Source organism: Salvia hispanica, chromosome 1 (genome assembly GCF_029641045.1).
Source record: "Salvia hispanica isolate PSC_SH4W2 chromosome 1, Shi_PSC_v1, whole genome shotgun sequence".
Taxonomy (NCBI): domain Eukaryota; kingdom Viridiplantae; phylum Streptophyta; class Magnoliopsida; order Lamiales; family Lamiaceae; genus Salvia; species Salvia hispanica.
Window position 1 is genome coordinate 27,979,467 of NC_142692.1, and position 19,644 is coordinate 27,999,110.

General features: G+C 38.8%; 1 protein-coding gene and 2 long non-coding RNA genes across 3 annotated transcripts; 1 reads left to right on the plus strand and 2 right to left on the minus strand.

Moving 5' to 3' along the window:
* Positions 1–781: 781 nt before the first annotated feature.
* LOC125202794 (uncharacterized) lies at positions 782–9,524 on the minus strand. Its single transcript, XM_089062595.1, has 2 exons — positions 8,313–9,524; positions 782–2,574 (listed from the first exon to the last, which is right to left on the minus strand). Exons 1-2 carry the CDS (start codon positions 9,466–9,468, stop codon positions 2,570–2,572), a joined length of 1,161 nt encoding a protein of 386 aa, XP_088918721.1. The 5' UTR covers positions 9,469–9,524; the 3' UTR covers positions 782–2,569.
* LOC148933542 (uncharacterized) lies at positions 3,460–4,322 on the plus strand. The gene is made up of 2 exons (XR_016134507.1): positions 3,460–3,838; positions 3,920–4,322. It is a non-coding gene; the product is annotated as an uncharacterized LOC148933542 (long non-coding RNA).
* Positions 9,525–9,644: 120 nt separating the features above from the next.
* LOC148933543 (uncharacterized) lies at positions 9,645–13,343 on the minus strand. The gene is made up of 4 exons (XR_016136032.1): positions 13,125–13,343; positions 12,976–13,048; positions 11,896–11,958; positions 9,645–11,438 (listed from the first exon to the last, which is right to left on the minus strand). It is a non-coding gene; the product is annotated as an uncharacterized LOC148933543 (long non-coding RNA).
* Between the last annotated feature and the right edge of the window lie 6,301 nt (positions 13,344–19,644).

Here is a 19,644-nt window from a genome sequence, read left to right on the forward strand (position 1 = left end):
TATGTGATTCCTCTACGGCTAGCCACAGCTGCTCTTATATCGTGTCGGAGCCCAACACGAAATTTTTCCGCCATCTTCGCATCCGTGTCTACTAATTCAGGCGCATATCGGGTCAATTCACAAAGGGCCCGGTCGTACTCTGTCACAGTCATGCGTCCTTGCTTGAGGGTATGAAATTCTTCTACCTTTGCTCGCCTATAACTCATGGGGACGTACTTATTGTTCAACTCCTCCTTGAATCCTTCCCATGTCAGCGCTTCACGGCGTGCAGGGTCCATGGTCCTTAGCTTGGTATCCCACCAATAATCGGCGGGCCCAGTTAGTTGAAATTTCACACAAGCGAGTCGTTCCTTATCGGTGCTCTCCATAAACTCGAATATACGCTCGAGAGCGCGTATCCAGGTCTCTACCGTTGATGGCTCTCCCAGTCCATCAAACTGTGGGGGTTTTTGGCTCATGAAAGTCTCGATGTATCGTTTTGGCTGAGGTGGGGGTGGTGGTGGTGGAGGCGGTGGTGGTGGTGGTGGCGGGGTTTGGTTCCCAACACTCTCTTCGGTTTGTTCCCTCGCATTGCGCCTTGCTCGTGGACCACGTCTCGGCGGCATTCTGCTTCAAGACACATAATTATTACAATTTCTTTTATCCATAAATCACCACTTTCTCATAAATCTCCTCATATTTTTTTTTTCATGTATAACAGTTAGGTAGCACGTATAAGAGGTATCAAATTCTAACTTCTCATAACTAGGATCAAAGAATAAACAATTGTCTCACTGAGGACTTCGCATCAAAAACCAATAGGAATAAAGAAGATTACTACTAAGTTCGATAAAGAAAAAGATAACATTAAACTACTTAAAGGATCTAACGCAACTACTTAATCATCTTCCTCCATGGGTCCTTCCTCTGGGTCTTCATCGGAATCTTCTATGGGGTTCCCTCTAAGGTCCTCCTCGGGTTCCTCTTCGGGGTCCTCTTCGTAGTCTTCCTCGTACCCCGGGACCATCCCTAATTCTCCTTCGTTTCTGTTCTCCGCCTCGGCCTCATGAACTATCATTTGCTTATCCTCAAATTCCTCATCCGCAGGCTGCGGGGGTAGATCATCTTCAGAATCAACTAAGGCGCAATATATAGCCTTTCAGAAGCCTTTCAAGTCTCCCTTCATGTCATCACTTTCGTCCTGGTACCATGTGTAACGCTTTGATGTCGTTGTGGCCCATTCCTTCCAACTATTTGGGAGTAGCTCAATCAACTTCTCTATACCATCAAGCTCCGTCACCCCAAACTCATGAACAGCCTTCCAAAGGGTGTCGAAACGTGCGACAAACTCTAGCATTGGTACGTTGTCTTTTTTCCGATAGACTCGATATGCTTTAAGTTTTTGTTGTGCCTCCGGTGGGTCACTCCTTCGTGGGGTTCGAATCCTACGCGCCATCTATGCGAAGGGTAGGGTTTCCCAACGTAAATTCGAAGTGAGTACAAAAGTAAAAAGAAAACGGTATATATGCCCAGGTAACGCTAATTATCGTCACTCGACCTCCAATCACAATTTTCGAACATTTATATTTACTTTTCTATTTTTTTTTTTATTTTTTTATTTTTTTATATCCTTTGGTATTAGAGATTCACTGTGGTTCAATGTTCCATGTTCATTCATTTGCTCAAAAGAAAAGACGAAAAAAATTTGAGTTATTACATACCACTAGAATCTATATCGTCATTCCCAACGTACATCTCAAAATAGTCCGCAATCACACACAAAGTTCACAATATTATCCTTCGATATCCACGAGTCATCACTCAAATTATCACATATAGACCACATAATCAAGCGTAAACAAATATTATCACTAGATATCTCAACATATAACAACATCATACTCCTCAAATCTCAAAAGAAAAGAACTAGCATGCTTTCACTTAAAGTTCAAATATCTCCAAAATTTTCACCCATTTTTCCACAACATAAATATTTCTGCCAATCGAATCTCACCATGCACAACTAATCATTTCCATTTCCAAAACATTTACCTCATTTCAGGTTGAGCGGCGACGGTTGGATGTTGAGCCTTTGACACTTTTAAAATTTTTATTCAATTACCTATTTATTTATTTTGATCTAGGGATACGAATCTAGATCAAGACAGAAAAAGACTCTTGGGTCCAGAGCGGAAAGAAAAAAAAATTGCTCTGATACCACTTTGTCACGCCCGTATTTTCTAAGGATAGAAAACACGGTTGATCGCGACTAGGGGATGATTAAAGAAGCGGGGAAGAAAGGGGGAAACACACATCTTTGACCAAAATATTTAAATACTTAAAATAACTTAGAAAACAACATAGTATCAATTCAACAAAGAACCAATTCTAAGAAATAAAGACTAGAAAGTAGACACTTTTGAAAAGAGTTAGGTTCTCAATACTAAAACGATTTTAAAGAAAAGACACTTAGCGGAAGCGTTCAAGACACGGAAAATGCCGAGTATGAAGACACGACATATCCAACAATATTAAGCCAACCATAAATAATCCATGAATTCTGCTCAACATCCTCCACGCTCGTCGTCGCTCAATCTGCACATTAAGAAAAACAAATATGCAGGGCTGAGTACTTGATGCACTCAGTGGACACATGCCAAATCAGTTTGTCAAGCCATAACGAGTGATCTTGGGGGTTTTAATTGAAAAGAACCCAAGTCACTAAAATCATTTTTCACATAAGATTCGGTTGCAACCATTTTCCATCCACATCACCATCACCATATCTGAACATACATGACAAGGAACGTGGCCACGAACCAAGTCACTAGACCGGCCAACTCCAAAGAGATAGCGCACGATCTACTGGGTGTACACTAGTCCGAGCAGGGTTTGCGGCCCTACTGGGACCCGAATTCGATTAAACATACATGGCATAGCCACTTCAGATAGGTTCATTCAAACACAAAACATGGCAAGACAAACAATTTTCACCTCCTTTCACATAAAAATAGTATTTAGGACATAGTCCTTATTTAAAACGAAAGCCCACCTCAAAAGCTTAACTCCTCCACCAACTTCCTGTCCCAACCTCAACAACATGCAAAATTTCACCCTTTTCGAAATAACATGATATGCAAAAATCAGGCTTTGCTAAATAATTTAATTTAAAGACAATGCATGCTCCTAGGTGTGTGCTCAAATTATCCACCTTTCTTTCATAAAAAGAATATAAATATAAAGGTCATTATTTTTCTGAATTTAACCATTGCCAAGTAAACTGCCCAAAATCTATTAAACACAAAGGTCTCCGACATACTGGACATCTCGATCATCACTAGAAGAATATAGGCCAAACATATTAAATTCCATCACATAGGTTCCAAACAATAAAAGGCCGACCCACAAATTAATATTTGGCCAGTCCCATTTAACAACTAGAGAATAAAAGAAAATCTGTAATTTAATACCTTTTCCACACTCACTTATTTACTAAGGCCCAAAGTTTTAAATGAGTAAAGTAATCCAGATCCTAACACTAAGGTGGCCCAACTATTAAACAAGAGTTAAGAAAAAGGAATCAGTACATGCCCACACTATACGTTTTTTTTTTCTTTCTTCTTTTTCCTCAAAATCAAAATCAGCAAACTCTTTCGTTCACTACTTCTCAGACTACACCACTCTCTTTTAGTCTCACGTTTTCTCTCTCTCTCTATCTCAACGCAGCAGCTCTATCACTATTCTTCACCAAATCGGATTCTCTCTCCCTCGGTCTGCTGTTTCCGTTCACACACTGCCGCTATCCGTCGCCGCTCCAGGCGGTCAGCCCCTCCATCGGCAGCGCCGCTTTTCCTAACCGGTAAGTTTTCCTCTCCACTCTTTCCCAATCCAAACTTTTATTATAAATTTTTAGTGGTTCGTCTCAAATATTTATGGCCAGGAATTGGAATTTATGAATTAAAACTCAAGAGAACCAAGAGGTTACTTCTACAGCTTTAAAGATCGAAGCTTTCAAAGGGATTATTCTTCAACAAGTTGCAGAAAATTTCAAAATAAATTATTCCAGATTCGGCCAGTGAACTAAAGTGAATGTATGAATCTATAGTGTTGAATTGAGGAGGATAGTGTATACCTTGATAGCAATGGAGAAAAATTTGGATTTGCAGGGAGAAATTGGGTTCGCAACTGCTCGATCTTCCTCTAAACTGTGACGAGAAAGTGGTACTATGGATTTAATAATCCAGGAATGGTATACACAGATTTGAACTGAAAAGAGATTACCTTTTTGCGGAAGAGAGGAGAAACTGCTCTGGAATTTGTGGAACACAGTTGATAATAGCTGAGGTGGGGGAAAAAAAGATATATAACAACTTTGTAGAGATTTGATTGTTTGTTGGAGAGATATTAGGGAGTGGGGGTTTTTTTTTTTTTAAGAGGAAAACGTGTAGAATAGGATCAGAAGAAAGAATTGTTTTTGACTGAGTATTTGACTGCAGGAAATAATTAGGGATTTTGAATAAATGGCTATATTAAAAGTATCCCAATTGAATTAGGATAAATAGCATAGGAGAGAATAATAATAATAATAATAATAGACAAAAGTGATAGGCCCAAAAATATATGAAATTTACTGCTTAGATTTAATTGTGGTGTTTTATTATTTTAGTACTTTGGTGTTGTTCCAAGTACTTAGACGAACGCTTAATTTTTCCTTCGACGATTCTCACAATAATCTCGTCGACTATTTTTACCACACAATTAATCAACAACCAAACAAGCATTCGAAAATTCCATTCGCAACTAAACAAAACGAAGACAGTATTTTAATCAAGGTCTATCACTCGCTCGTTCTCAAAACAAAACTAATCGAAAAGGTACTAAAAAGACGGGTGTTACAATCTACCCACCTTCACAAAAATTTCGTCCCGAAATTTGCTTAGATTATTCGAACAGTTACGGGTACTTCTCCTTCATCTTGTCTTCTAGCTCCCACGTAGCTTCCTCAACACCATGATTTCTCCACCGAACCTTCACTGAAGCAATAGACTTGTTTCTCAACTCTTGCACCTTCCGATCTAGAATAGCTTCAGGCTTCTCTTCATAACTCAAATTTGGATTCAAGATCATCATCTCCTCTTGATGAATTATGTGGCTAGGGTCGAACACATACTTCCTCAATTGTGACACATGGAAGACGTCGTGCACATTCCCAAAGCATGGTGGTAACGCCAATCTATACGCTACGGGACCTACTCTATCAAGAATCTCATATGGTCCAATAAATCGTGATCTCAACTTGCCCTTCACACCAAACCGAGTTATCCCTTTAGATGGAGCTACTTTTAGAAATACTTTATCACCTGTTTCAAACTGTAGATCGGTTCTTCGAACATCAGCATATGACTTCTGTCGATCCTGAGCTTCCTTGATCCTCTCACGGATTTGTCGAACAATCTCTATCATTTCTTCCACGGAATCGGGTCCAAGGACTCTTCTCTCACCCACTTCATCCCAATAAAGTGGAGATCTACATTTCTTCCCATACAATGCCTCATACGGGGCCATGTTAATAGTCGCCTGATAACTATTATTGTAAGCGAACTCTATTAGTGGCAATACTTCCTCCCAACCTACTCCTTGATCTAGCACTACAGTTCTCAACATGTCCTCCAAAGTCTGTATCGTCCTCTCTGTTTGTCCATCAGTCTGTGGATGGAACGCAGTACTGAAATTCAACTTGGTGCCTAACTCTCGCTGCAGGCTCATCCAAAATCTAGATGTAAACTTCGAATCACGATCACATGTAATAGTCACCGGTACTCCATGTAAGCGTATGATCTCTCGCACATACATCTTGGACAACTTATTAGCTCCATAAGTATCACGAACCGGCACAAAGTGGGAAGATTTGGTAAGACGATCAATAATCACCCAAATAACTGTGTTTCCTCGTTGAGATCTCGGCAATCCTGTCACGAAGTCCATTGCAATGTGCTCCCATTTCCATTCCGGAATCTCCAGTGGTTGCAGTCTTCCATAGGGTCGTTGATGTAGGGCTTTCACTTGTTGACATGCTAGACACCTCTCCACAAATGCCGCAACATGCTTTTTCATGCCATTCCACCAAAACTGTCTTTTCAAATCTTGATACATCTTGGTACTCCCCGGATGCGCAGTATATGGTGTTTCATGCGCTTCCCTCATGATTTCATTTCTAAGTCCTTCGTCTTTAGGCACACACAACCTTCCCTTGTAGGTGAGGGCATTATCCGCCTCCTCGTGAAAATTTTCTTGCTCTCCTGCCCTCGCTCCCGAACGGATTTTCTCTAGTAAAGTATCGCGTCTTTGAGCCTCGACAATTCTAGCTCTTAGGTCAGGTTCCATCACCAAGGTGGCGATCCTTCCTTGCACTGTTTCGGGCGCTCTCACGACTTCCAATCGCATCCTACTGAACTCTCGTATCAAGTGCTCTTCATTTGTGAGAAAAGTGGCTAATTGAGGTTGAGACTTTCTACTTAGAGCATCAGCCACTACGTTCGCCTTTCCTGGGTGGTAGTTTATGCTACAATCGTAATCCTTCACTAACTCGAGCCATCTACGTTGGCGCATGTTCAAATCCTTCTGTTCGAAGAAGTACTTGAGACTTTTGTGGTCCGTGTATATCTCGCAACGAACTCCATAAAGATGATGTCTCCAAATCTTCAAGGCATGTACTACTGCCGCCAACTCCAAGTCATGCGTGGGGTAGTTCAACTCATGTGGCCTCAACTGTCTTGATGCATATGCAATCACTTTCCCATTCTGCATAAGTACACACCCAAATCCAACCTTCGATGCATCAGTATACACCACATAGTTAGTGTCGGGCTCTGGCACAGCGAGAATCGGTGCGGTGGTCAACTTCTTCTTCAACAACTGGAAACTCGCCTCACATTCCGGTGTCCAATTCACCTTGACTCCCTTCTTCAATTGTTGAGTCATTGGTCTTGCTATCTTTGAAAATCCTTCAATGAATCTCCGATAATATCCCGCCAGTCCTAAGAAACTTCGAATCTCATTTGGTGTAGTCGGTGACTTCCATTGTTGCACAGCTTCCACCTTTGTAGGATCCACTCGAATTCCATCCGCGGTCACTATGTGTCCAAGGAAATTTACTTCCTTAAGCCAAAACTCGCACTTGCTGAACTTAGCATAGAGTTTCTCGGCCCTTAGCGTCTCCAAGGTGGTCCTCAAATGTTCTTCATGTTCCTCCTCGTTCTTTGAGTAGATAAGTACATCATCTATGAAAACTAGGACGAACTTGTCCAAATATGGATGGAACACACGATTCATAAGGTCCATGAATACAGCCGGGGCATTTGTTAATCCGAAAGGCATCACTATAAACTCATAATGGCCGTATCTAGTTCGGAAAGCAGTCTTGGGTACGTCTTCTCGTCGGACTCTTAGTTGATGGTATCCCGATCTCAAATCCATTTTCGAGAACACTCCAGCTCCACGAAGTTGATCGAACAAATCGTCTATCCTCGGCAGCGGGTACTTATTCTTGAGTGTCAACTTGTTCAACTCTCGATAATCGATGCACATCCTCAATGTTCCGTCCTTCTTTTTCACGAACAACACTGGCGCTCCCCACGGCGACACACTGGGTCTAATGAAACCCAAGTCGAGCAACTCTTGCAGTTGTATCTTAAGTTCTTCCAATTCCTTAGGCGCCATCCGGTATGGTGCCTTAGATATCGGTGCTGATCCCGGCTCCAAATCAATTGTAAACTCCAACTGTCTATCGGGAGGTGGTCCTGGCAAAGCATTAGGGAAAACGTCTGGGAACTCTTTCACTACCGCCACATCTTCTATTCTTCTTTCTTGCTCCTCCTCTCCATTAAGATAGACGAGATATGCTGGACATCCTTTCCTCATCATAGTAGTTGCTTGAAGCGCAGAAATTATGGACTTGCGTCGATTCATAGAAATCCCATAGAATATAGTTGGTTCCTTTCCCGGGGTTTGGAAAAAGATCTCTCTCTCCTTGCAGCGAATGGTAACATGATTCTCGGCTAACCAATCCATACCCAAAATTATGTCTATACTCCCCATTGACATAACTTGCAAATTATGTGCAACTAACTTAAGTTCTCCCATAGTAAGTTCAACATTCGAGCAAGTTTGTGAAATATCTACAGTTCCTCCTACTGGTGAGGTCACACTCATTCTATGTTCAGTTTTATTGGTAGGCAGTTCTAATGTATCCACACATGACGCTGAAATAAAAGAATGCGATGCACCCGTATCGAACAAAACAATAATAGGCATGTTGAGGAGTGTGCCCATACCTGCCAAGTTTCCTTGCTCCTTACTTCCTTGCCCAATCATCGGTTGTTTTCCCTTCAAAGCATATGCCCTTGCTTGAGTGGGAAGTCCTTGACGACGTTGTTGTTGCTGCTGCTGCGGGGCGGGTAAGTATCCTCTTGGCTCGACTTGTAGTGCCCTCTGTTGCGGACGAAACCCTTGATCATTATTCCTTGCTCCCATTCCCACGTTCCTATTCGGACACTCTCTAGAAAAATGACCACTTCCGCCGCAAGTGTAGCATTTATTGCTCTTCTCTCTGCACACTCCAAAATGGTTCTTGAGACAACTAACACAGTGAGGGGCCCTAGGCCGAAAGTCACCCCTCTGATAGGGAGCATTCCTACTTCCATATTGTGGTGGGTTTCTCATATATTGTTGTCTCTTATTATCGTATGGAGCTCGATCTCCCTCCCACTTCCTCTTGTCTCTGAAATTTTGTTGATGAGATGGTGGAGATGATGTAGTTTTCACAATTGTCCTATCCTTGGGCAGCGCCTCTTCAACGTCTAAGGCGCAACTCAAAACCTCCGAGTATGTGATTCCTCTACGGCTAGCCACAGCTGCTCTTATATCGTGTCGGAGCCCAACACGAAATTTTTCCGCCATCTTCGCATCCGTGTCTACTAATTCAGGCGCATATCGGGTCAATTCACAAAGGGCCCGGTCGTACTCTGTCACAGTCATGCGTCCTTGCTTGAGGGTATGAAATTCTTCTACCTTTGCTCGCCTATAACTCATGGGGACGTACTTATTGTTCAACTCCTCCTTGAATCCTTCCCATGTCAGCGCTTCACGGCGTGCAGGGTCCATGGTCCTTAGCTTGGTATCCCACCAATAATCGGCGGGCCCAGTTAGTTGAAATTTCACACAAGCGAGTCGTTCCTTATCGGTGCTCTCCATAAACTCGAATATACGCTCGAGAGCGCGTATCCAGGTCTCTACCGTTGATGGCTCTCCCAGTCCATCAAACTGTGGGGGTTTTTGGCTCATGAAAGTCTCGATGTATCGTTTTGGCTGAGGTGGGGGTGGTGGTGGTGGAGGCGGTGGTGGTGGTGGTGGCGGGGTTTGGTTCCCAACACTCTCTTCGGTTTGTTCCCTCGCATTGCGCCTTGCTCGTGGACCACGTCTCGGCGGCATTCTGCTTCAAGACACATAATTATTACAATTTCTTTTATCCATAAATCACCACTTTCTCATAAATCTTCTCATATTTTTTTTTTCATGTATAACAGTTAGGTAGCACGTATAAGAGGTATCAAATTCTAACTTCTCATAACTAGGATCAAAGAATAAACAATTGTCTCACTGAGGACTTCGCATCAAAAACCAATAGGAATAAAGAAGATTACTACTAAGTTCGATAAAGAAAAAGATAACATTAAACTACTTAAAGGATCTAACGCAACTACTTAATCATCTTCCTCCATGGGTCCTTCCTCTGGGTCTTCATCGGAATCTTCTATGGGGTTCCCTCTAAGGTCCTCCTCGGGTTCCTCTTCGGGGTCCTCTTCGTAGTCTTCCTCGTACCCCGGGACCATCCCTAATTCTCCTTCGTTTCTGTTCTCCGCCTCGGCCTCATGAACTATCATTTGCTTATCCTCAAATTCCTCATCCGCAGGCTGCGGGGGTAGATCATCTTCAGAATCAACTAAGGCGCAATATATAGCCTTTCAGAAGCCTTTCAAGTCTCCCTTCATGTCATCACTTTCGTCCTGGTACCATGTGTAACGCTTTGATGTCGTTGTGGCCCATTCCTTCCAACTATTTGGGAGTAGCTCAATCAACTTCTCTATACCATCAAGCTCCGTCACCCCAAACTCATGAACAGCCTTCCAAAGGGTGTCGAAACGTGCGACAAACTCTAGCATTGGTACGTTGTCTTTTTTCCGATAGACTCGATATGCTTTAAGTTTTTGTTGTGCCTCCGGTGGGTCACTCCTTCGTGGGGTTCGAATCCTACGCGCCATCTATGCGAAGGGTAGGGTTTCCCAACGTAAATTCGAAGTGAGTACAAAAGTAAAAAGAAAACGGTATATATGCCCAGGTAACGCTAATTATCGTCACTCGACCTCCAATCACAATTTTCGAACATTTATATTTACTTTTCTATTTTTTTTTTTTATTTTTTTATTTTTTTATATCCTTTGGTATTAGAGATTCACTGTGGTTCAATGTTCCATGTTCATTCATTTGCTCAAAAGAAAAGACGAAAAAAATTTGAGTTATTACATACCACTAGAATCTATATCGTCATTCCCAACGTACATCTCAAAATAGTCCGCAATCACACACAAAGTTCACAATATTATCCTTCGATATCCACGAGTCATCACTCAAATTATCACATATAGACCACATAATCAAGCGTAAACAAATATTATCACTAGATATCTCAACATATAACAACATCATACTCCTCAAATCTCAAAAGAAAAGAACTAGCATGCTTTCACTTAAAGTTCAAATATCTCCAAAATTTTCACCCATTTTTCCACAACATAAATATTTCTGCCAATCGAATCTCACCATGCACAACTAATCATTTCCATTTCCAAAACATTTACCTCATTTCAGGTTGAGCGGCGACGGTTGGATGTTGAGCCTTTGACACTTTTAAAATTTTTATTCAATTACCTATTTATTTATTTTGATCTAGGGATACGAATCTAGATCAAGACAGAAAAAGACTCTTGGGTCCAGAGCGGAAAGAAAAAAAAATTGCTCTGATACCACTTTGTCACGCCCGTATTTTCTAAGGATAGAAAACACGGTTGATCGCGACTAGGGGATGATTAAAGAAGCGGGGAAGAAAGGGGGAAACACACATCTTTGACCAAAATATTTAAATACTTAAAATAACTTAGAAAACAACATAGTATCAATTCAACAAAGAACCAATTCTAAGAAATAAAGACTAGAAAGTAGACACTTTTGAAAAGAGTTAGGTTCTCAATACTAAAACGATTTTAAAGAAAAGACACTTAGCGGAAGCGTTCAAGACACGGAAAATGCCGAGTATGAAGACACGACATATCCAACAATATTAAGCCAACCATAAATAATCCATGAATTCTGCTCAACATCCTCCACGCTCGTCGTCGCTCAATCTGCACATTAAGAAAAACAAATATGCAGGGCTGAGTACTTGATGCACTCAGTGGACACATGCCAAATCAGTTTGTCAAGCCATAACGAGTGATCTTGGGGGTTTTAATTGAAAAGAACCCAAGTCACTAAAATCATTTTTCACATAAGATTCGGTTGCAACCATTTTCCATCCACATCACCATCACCATATCTGAACATACATGACAAGGAACGTGGCCACGAACCAAGTCACTAGACCGGCCAACTCCAAAGAGATAGCGCACGATCTACTGGGTGTACACTAGTCCGAGCAGGGTTTGCGGCCCTACTGGGACCCGAATTCGATTAAACATACATGGCATAGCCACTTCAGATAGGTTCATTCAAACACAAAACATGGCAAGACAAACAATTTTCACCTCCTTTCACATAAAAATAGTATTTAGGACATAGTCCTTATTTAAAACGAAAGCCCACCTCAAAAGCTTAACTCCTCCACCAACTTCCTGTCCCAACCTCAACAACATGCAAAATTTCACCCTTTTCGAAATAACATGATATGCAAAAATCAGGCTTTGCTAAATAATTTAATTTAAAGACAATGCATGCTCCTAGGTGTGTGCTCAAATTATCCACCTTTCTTTCATAAAAAGAATATAAATATAAAGGTCATTATTTTTCTGAATTTAACCATTGCCAAGTAAACTGCCCAAAATCTATTAAACACAAAGGTCTCCGACATACTGGACATCTCGATCATCACTAGAAGAATATAGGCCAAACATATTAAATTCCATCACATAGGTTCCAAACAATAAAAGGCCGACCCACAAATTAATATTTGGCCAGTCCCATTTAACAACTAGAGAATAAAAGAAAATCTGTAATTTAATACCTTTTCCACACTCACTTATTTACTAAGGCCCAAAGTTTTAAATGAGTAAAGTAATCCAGATCCTAACACTAAGGTGGCCCAACTATTAAACAAGAGTTAAGAAAAAGGAATCAGTACATGCCCACACTATACGTTTTTTTTTTCTTTCTTCTTTTTCCTCAAAATCAAAATCAGCAAACTCTTTCGTTCACTACTTCTCAGACTACACCACTCTCTTTTAGTCTCACGTTTTCTCTCTCTCTCTATCTCAACGCAGCAGCTCTATCACTATTCTTCACCAAATCGGATTCTCTCTCCCTCGGTCTGCTGTTTCCGTTCACACACTGCCGCTATCCGTCGCCGCTCCAGGCGGTCAGCCCCTCCATCGGCAGCGCCGCTTTTCCTAACCGGTAAGTTTTCCTCTCCACTCTTTCCCAATCCAAACTTTTATTATAAATTTTTAGTGGTTCGTCTCAAATATTTATGGCCAGGAATTGGAATTTATGAATTAAAACTCAAGAGAACCAAGAGGTTACTTCTACAGCTTTAAAGATCGAAGCTTTCAAAGGGATTATTCTTCAACAAGTTGCAGAAAATTTCAAAATAAATTATTCCAGATTCGGCCAGTGAACTAAAGTGAATGTATGAATCTATAGTGTTGAATTGAGGAGGATAGTGTATACCTTGATAGCAATGGAGAAAAATTTGGATTTGCAGGGAGAAATTGGGTTCGCAACTGCTCGATCTTCCTCTAAACTGTGACGAGAAAGTGGTACTATGGATTTAATAATCCAGGAATGGTATACACAGATTTGAACTGAAAAGAGATTACCTTTTTGCGGAAGAGAGGAGAAACTGCTCTGGAATTTGTGGAACACAGTTGATAATAGCTGAGGTGGGGGAAAAAAAGATATATAACAACTTTGTAGAGATTTGATTGTTTGTTGGAGAGATATTAGGGAGTGGGGGTTTTTTTTTTTTTAAAGAGGAAAACGTGTAGAATAGGATCAGAAGAAAGAATTGTTTTTGACTGAGTATTTGACTGCAGGAAATAATTAGGGATTTTGAATAAATGGCTATATTAAAAGTATCCCAATTGAATTAGGATAAATAGCATAGGAGAGAATAATAATAATAATAATAATAGACAAAAGTGATAGGCCCAAAAATATATGAAATTTACTGCTTAGATTTAATTGTGGTGTTTTATTATTTTAGTACTTTGGTGTTGTTCCAAGTACTTAGACGAACGCTTAATTTTTCCTTCGACGATTCTCACAATAATCTCGTCGACTATTTTTACCACACAATTAATCAACAACCAAACAAGCATTCGAAAATTCCATTCGCAACTAAACAAAACGAAGACAGTATTTTAATCAAGGTCTATCACTCGCTCGTTCTCAAAACAAAACTAATCGAAAAGGTACTAAAAAGACGGGTGTTACAAGATTTGTGTTGATAAAATTATATCTTTGTGTTGAGATTTAAATTTACATGTTATGTTGATAAAGTTATATCTATATGTTGAAAAATTTCCAACATAATGTTGAAGTTCTGAGTTCTGGATTGGGAATTAGTTAGCATTTGATTACCCCCCTATATATATGTGTGTGTGTGTGCGGGCGCGCGCGCGCGCGCCGATTGATTGCCAATAAATGGAAAAGATTGATTACATAATCTTTTTATGGAATGAATATTCATTCTCTTGGCCATCAAGTAAAAGAAACGTGCATATATATTATTAAGATTTTATTAGAATTGATTGTGATCAATTAGTAATATTAATAGACGGAAGATTATATTCTTGGTCAATAAGAAACGTATTTACTAATTATTTAGGGCCTCTTTGATGGAAAGGGCTTTTAGGGTTTGATTATTAGGGTTTGTCCTCTCTCTGCCTATAAATACAAGTGTGGTGATCCCATCAAATCACACATTAAGAGAACACATAAACGAGGGAAAGAGAGAGAAACAAATCCTTGGAGTTGCGCCACTACGCCGGAAAAGGTTCAAGGAAATCGTCTCCTCCTTCCTCAATCGCTTCCGCTATGGATCACCAAGGTATATCTCGATCATGTTATGCTTATGGTTTACGTGAAATACATGTTGTTCGAAGATCTTGCTTTATTTATATTCAATTATGTAATCTTGAATATATGATGATAAATAATGTCCAACATGTGGTATCGGAGCATGGTTGAGAACTCATGTATTTTCGTATCATTGAAACCATAATTTTATGTCTTTTGCTTTAATTCTACGCGTCGTGAGAAAGTTAATTGTGTCTAGGGGTGGGTAGGTAAGATATACCTTACCGAAACCACCATACCGTATACCTTACCGTAAATAGGGTATGCGAAAAAATCATACCTTTACCTTACCAACGATTTCGGTATACCGAACTTCGGTATACCTTATTTTCGGTATGACAAATTTCCATACTGATACTGTACCTCATTTTCGGTATACCGTACCGAAGTTCGGTATACCTTACTTTTGCAGTATACCCGACTTTCAACATCAATTAAAATAGAAAATTAGAGTTTTTAAAATATTTATAATTTATAGTTTTAAAAATAAACTAAATATAATTTATTCATAATTATATTTATATTTCACAATAGATTTTATAATTTAAAAATATATAAAATATATTTTATATATAATTGTGTTTATATTTTTGTGGTATATACATTAGTTTACGGTATATACCGAATTTCGGTATGCAGCGGTATACCGCGGTATTTGAAAATTTATACCGTTACCTTACTGCAGTCTTTCGATAAGGTATCATACCATACCGAAAGTCACGGTATACCAAAAATTCGGTATTTTTTATATTTTTTCGGTACGATAAGGCCGGTATTTCGGTATTTTTCCCAGCCCTAATTGTGTCTATTATCTTGTGCCACAATTTAAATATATTGAAATTCATTTGGGTATATTAACCGTGTATATGCACGTTTACCGAATTTGTTTTAAGCTGATGAATTAAATTAGTATGCAGTGAACGTATTCTGAGAATTGCAATTGGTAATTCAGTTTATTTAGTTTCATTCGCATGATTTATTTATGAATTGTATTGTTCGGAAAATTGTTTCAGCATGAGTATTTAATTTTGTTCACATAATTTTATTGTGAAATATATTGCTTAATCACTTTTATCAGTTAAAGGTTATTTATTTTGGGTGATTATGCTTGAAATATATTGTTTCTAAATTGGTTCTATTTATGTATATAGAATTAATTTGAGTATATTGGTTGTATATATATCGTATGTAAATTGAGTGTGAATATATGTATTGGTGAATTGAGATTTCAATTAAATGTTTCATGATTATGAATCTACTATGATTATGAATCTACTGAGAAGGTAAAATGAATGATTTCATAATTCAATTCATGTTTTAATATGTACCTTGATTATACTATGTTTATTTTGCAATCACCAAAGTGAGGCAAAATAAGGAGAGTCTATAATCAAACTCATATAAAAATTTGTTTAAGCAATTCATCTCTATATGTTCTTGGTTATATTATGTTTATTTTACAATCACCAAAGTGAGGTAAAATAATAAGAGTTTATAATCAAATTAAGTGAAAATTTGCTTAAACAATTAATCACTATACATTGTTGATTATATTATGTTTATTTTGCAATCACCAAAGTGAGGTAAAATAAGAAGAGTTTATTATCAAGTTAATATGAAAATCTATGTATGCAATTAATCACCATGCTTGTTGTGGCTATTCATTATCTAATAGTTTGTTTGTCATAAAAGGTCTAGATTCCCAAAGAAAATAGTCTTTGCGACATAATAAACACTAATGGGGTTGATAATTTAAATTGGTGTCGATTACCCAAAGGTAACGTCAATTTATTTTTACTCAATAATTGAACTAAGATATGGATATTAAAAGCATGATTTTTATTATTGTATGAAGACTACCCAAAGGAGTTTTCATAATTGCCTCATGATATGGGTTTTCAAATTAATGTTTGTGTTATTATTCAAAGCTTTTATATGTGAGCATTGATCTTTTAATTGCTCCTATAATGTAAAACATATTTTTTCCTGCTAGTATGTTTACCTCAAACGTTCCCCAACTTAATGGAACTAACTTCTTTGAATGGAAAGAGAAACTTAAGTTCACTCTTGAAGTAATGGACTTGGACCTAACACTGTTGAATGATAAGCCAATTATTTTATGATCAAATTAGTTGGCTGATTACCCATAATGCTAGTGAAAAATCTAACAGGACTAAGTTTACAGTTCATTAAAATGTTCGTTGCAGATAAAGTCTCTCAACGACTGACATTGAAAAAGAATGTTTGCAGAATGTTGAGGATCGCTTCACAACTGCATATAAAGTCTATTGCAGGAAAACTTATGAAGGATCTCATGAGCATGCAATATAATGGTTCTCGGACTATCTACGAGCATGTGATGGACATATATAACATCTCTTCTAAGCTGAAATTAGGATTATAGGTGAATGAGGATTTCCTTGTCCAATTGACCTTAATTTCCTTACCTCCTCAATATGGACCCTTCCAAAATTCACTATAAAAGATTAGTGGACTCTTAAAGAATTGAGAAACGTATTGATCTAGGAGGAGCATAAGATGAAGAAGTATGGAATGAGTGCATCTCATGCTCACATTGCAATCGAAGAAGCATCTAAAGGATAATATTCATTCGAATTTATCATTCTTATGACATAAAGGAACTGGATCATATTTCTAGTAAAAGAATAAGAGGCTTATAAAGGATAATATTCATTCGAATTTAGACTTTACAAGCATTACCGTTTGTGTGGATTGTATTAAATGTAAACAAACCAAACACAATACTAAAAGTGCCACGAGAAGCAATGAGCTCCTTAAAATTATACATATAGATATTTGCGGACCTTTTGATGTCTCGACTTTTGGTGGAGAAAAATATTTGATCACCTTTATTGACGATTTTTTTTTTCGCGTTATGGATTTATTTATTGCAAGAAAAATCTCAGGCACAGTTGAACATTTTATGACTGAGGTTGAAAGACAATTAAATAGAATGGTGAAAATTATTCGATCTGATAGAGGTGGTGAACTTTATGGTCGTACCACTAAAATAAGTCAATTACATGGACCTTTTGCCAAATATTTAGAAAAGCATGGCATTTATGCTTAATATACTATGCCAAGTACGCCTCAGCAGAATGATGTTGCTGAGAGACGAAATCGAACTCTCATGGACATGGTTAGAAGTATGATAATTCTACCTTATCCATAACGTTGTGAATTTATGCTATTAGAACCGCTATTTATGTATTAAACTGAGTTTTTAGTAAGGTTGCCCAAAGACTCTCTTATGAACTTTGGACAGGTAGAAAACCTAGTTTGCAGCCCCTTCATGTTTGGGGTTGTTCAGCGGAAACTAGAGTATACTCTTCGCAAGAAAAGAAATTGGATTTTAGACAGATAGTGGTTATTTTGTGGGTTACTAGAAAAAATCCAAAGGGTATCGATTTTATTGTCCTAATGATAGCATGAGAATTGTGGAAACTGGAAATATATGATTATTTGAGAATGGTGAAATTAGTGGGAGTTCTAACATTCGTAATGCAGTCATTATTGAAATAAGGGTATAACATTCTTCTCTCATTTCCTCAAGAATTAAGTGTGCCAAATATTGTTGAACAGCCGAACAATATTTGAATGACCAACCACTTAATGATGATGCCAAAGTCATTGAACATAGGTGTGGAAGAAGCATCTACAGAAGTGTCATTAAGGCATTTTCTACAAAAACGAAGGTTGGGTATTTTTGATGACTGTGGCTAATATCTCCAAGAATCCGAATGTGATAAATAAATACGTAATGATCCAGTTTCATATTCACTAGCCATTAAGTGTAATAATTCTAATAAATGGATTGATGCATGATAAAAGAGTTAAAATGATATGACCACGGGTGCTCGACGTCAAGGGTCCTCCCTTCGGCGTGAACCATGGGTTGATTGGTGCCCAAGGATGAAAGAGAAGACATGCCAAGGATCCAATAAAGCTAGAGGGCCTCCCGAGGATGCGAGTAATAGAGAAGGCTCGGATTTGAGGACAAATCCTTTCCAAGAAGGGGAGGATGATACGATCATGGAGGCCGTGCGTCAAGGATTTCAGCTACAGCTGGATTCAACCGAAATCCGTCCTATTGAGATGATATCCGAAAGCTATGAAACTGCCACCATTGTCTTCGTCTTGGAAACAGCTTCGCGTGGGTATCTTGCACATCCCAATCGGAGTCCGAATGAGGGAGTTATGGCGGTTTTACGGAAGTCGCGCAGAGAAGGCCGGGAGCTTTGGGAAAAACGCCCGGTCGGGCATTTTTTACTGTGCAAAACGCCCGGGGACAGGGAAAACGCCCGGGCCGGGCATTTTGGCATGTGAAAAACGCCCGACCGGGCGATTATGCTGATTTTTCAGATTTTGTGGGCCAACTTTCTATTTTTGGACCCATAGTATAAATACCTCTTGATGTCATTTCTTTTCTAGAGGTTTTTGCTGAATTATATGCTTGAGAGCTTTGTTTCCTCTTGGAGAGGGTTTCTATCCACTTCCTAGATTTAGGTTGCTTGAATCCATCAATTGCTAGTTCAAGCATGGGATTTCCATCAATTGCTAGTTCAAGCATGGATCAAGTAGAGGTATGCTTTGAGGTTTGTGGTTCCCTTGAAGATCTAGCCATGGATGCATGTTAGTTATGTTGTAAGTGCCTTAGCTTGCTTCATCAATGACTATGTATCACAATTTCCACCCTATCCAATGTTATTTCCTTCTTGTTTATCTTAGCTTCCTTATTTCTTGTTGGGTTGCCCTTTATTGATAAAATAGAAAATCAATTCTCACAAAAAAAATACCTAGATCAAGCATCCAAATTGGGTAAATCCTTGGGAAATGGACCTTACAATACATGGGTCCACATCATAAAATCTATGGATTATAATAGAGTCTAGGACCTTGTCGAATTACCTGATGACGAAAGTGTATTGGGTGTAAATGGGTCTTCAAGACCAAATTCGACATAAATGGTTGTTTAATCGAAGATTTAAAGCCAGACTTGTTTCCAAAGGTTATACTCAGAAAGATAACATTGATTATATAGAGACTTTCTCTAATGTATCAAAGAAGGACTCACTTAGAATCATTTTGGCACTTGTAGCCCATTTCGACTTAGAACTACATCAAATGGATGTGAAAAACTGCTTTTCTAAATGACGATTTGTATGAAGAAGTCTACATGAAACAACCTGAAGACTTCATTAAGAAATGGAATGAAAATTTAGTCTGCAAACTTAAGAA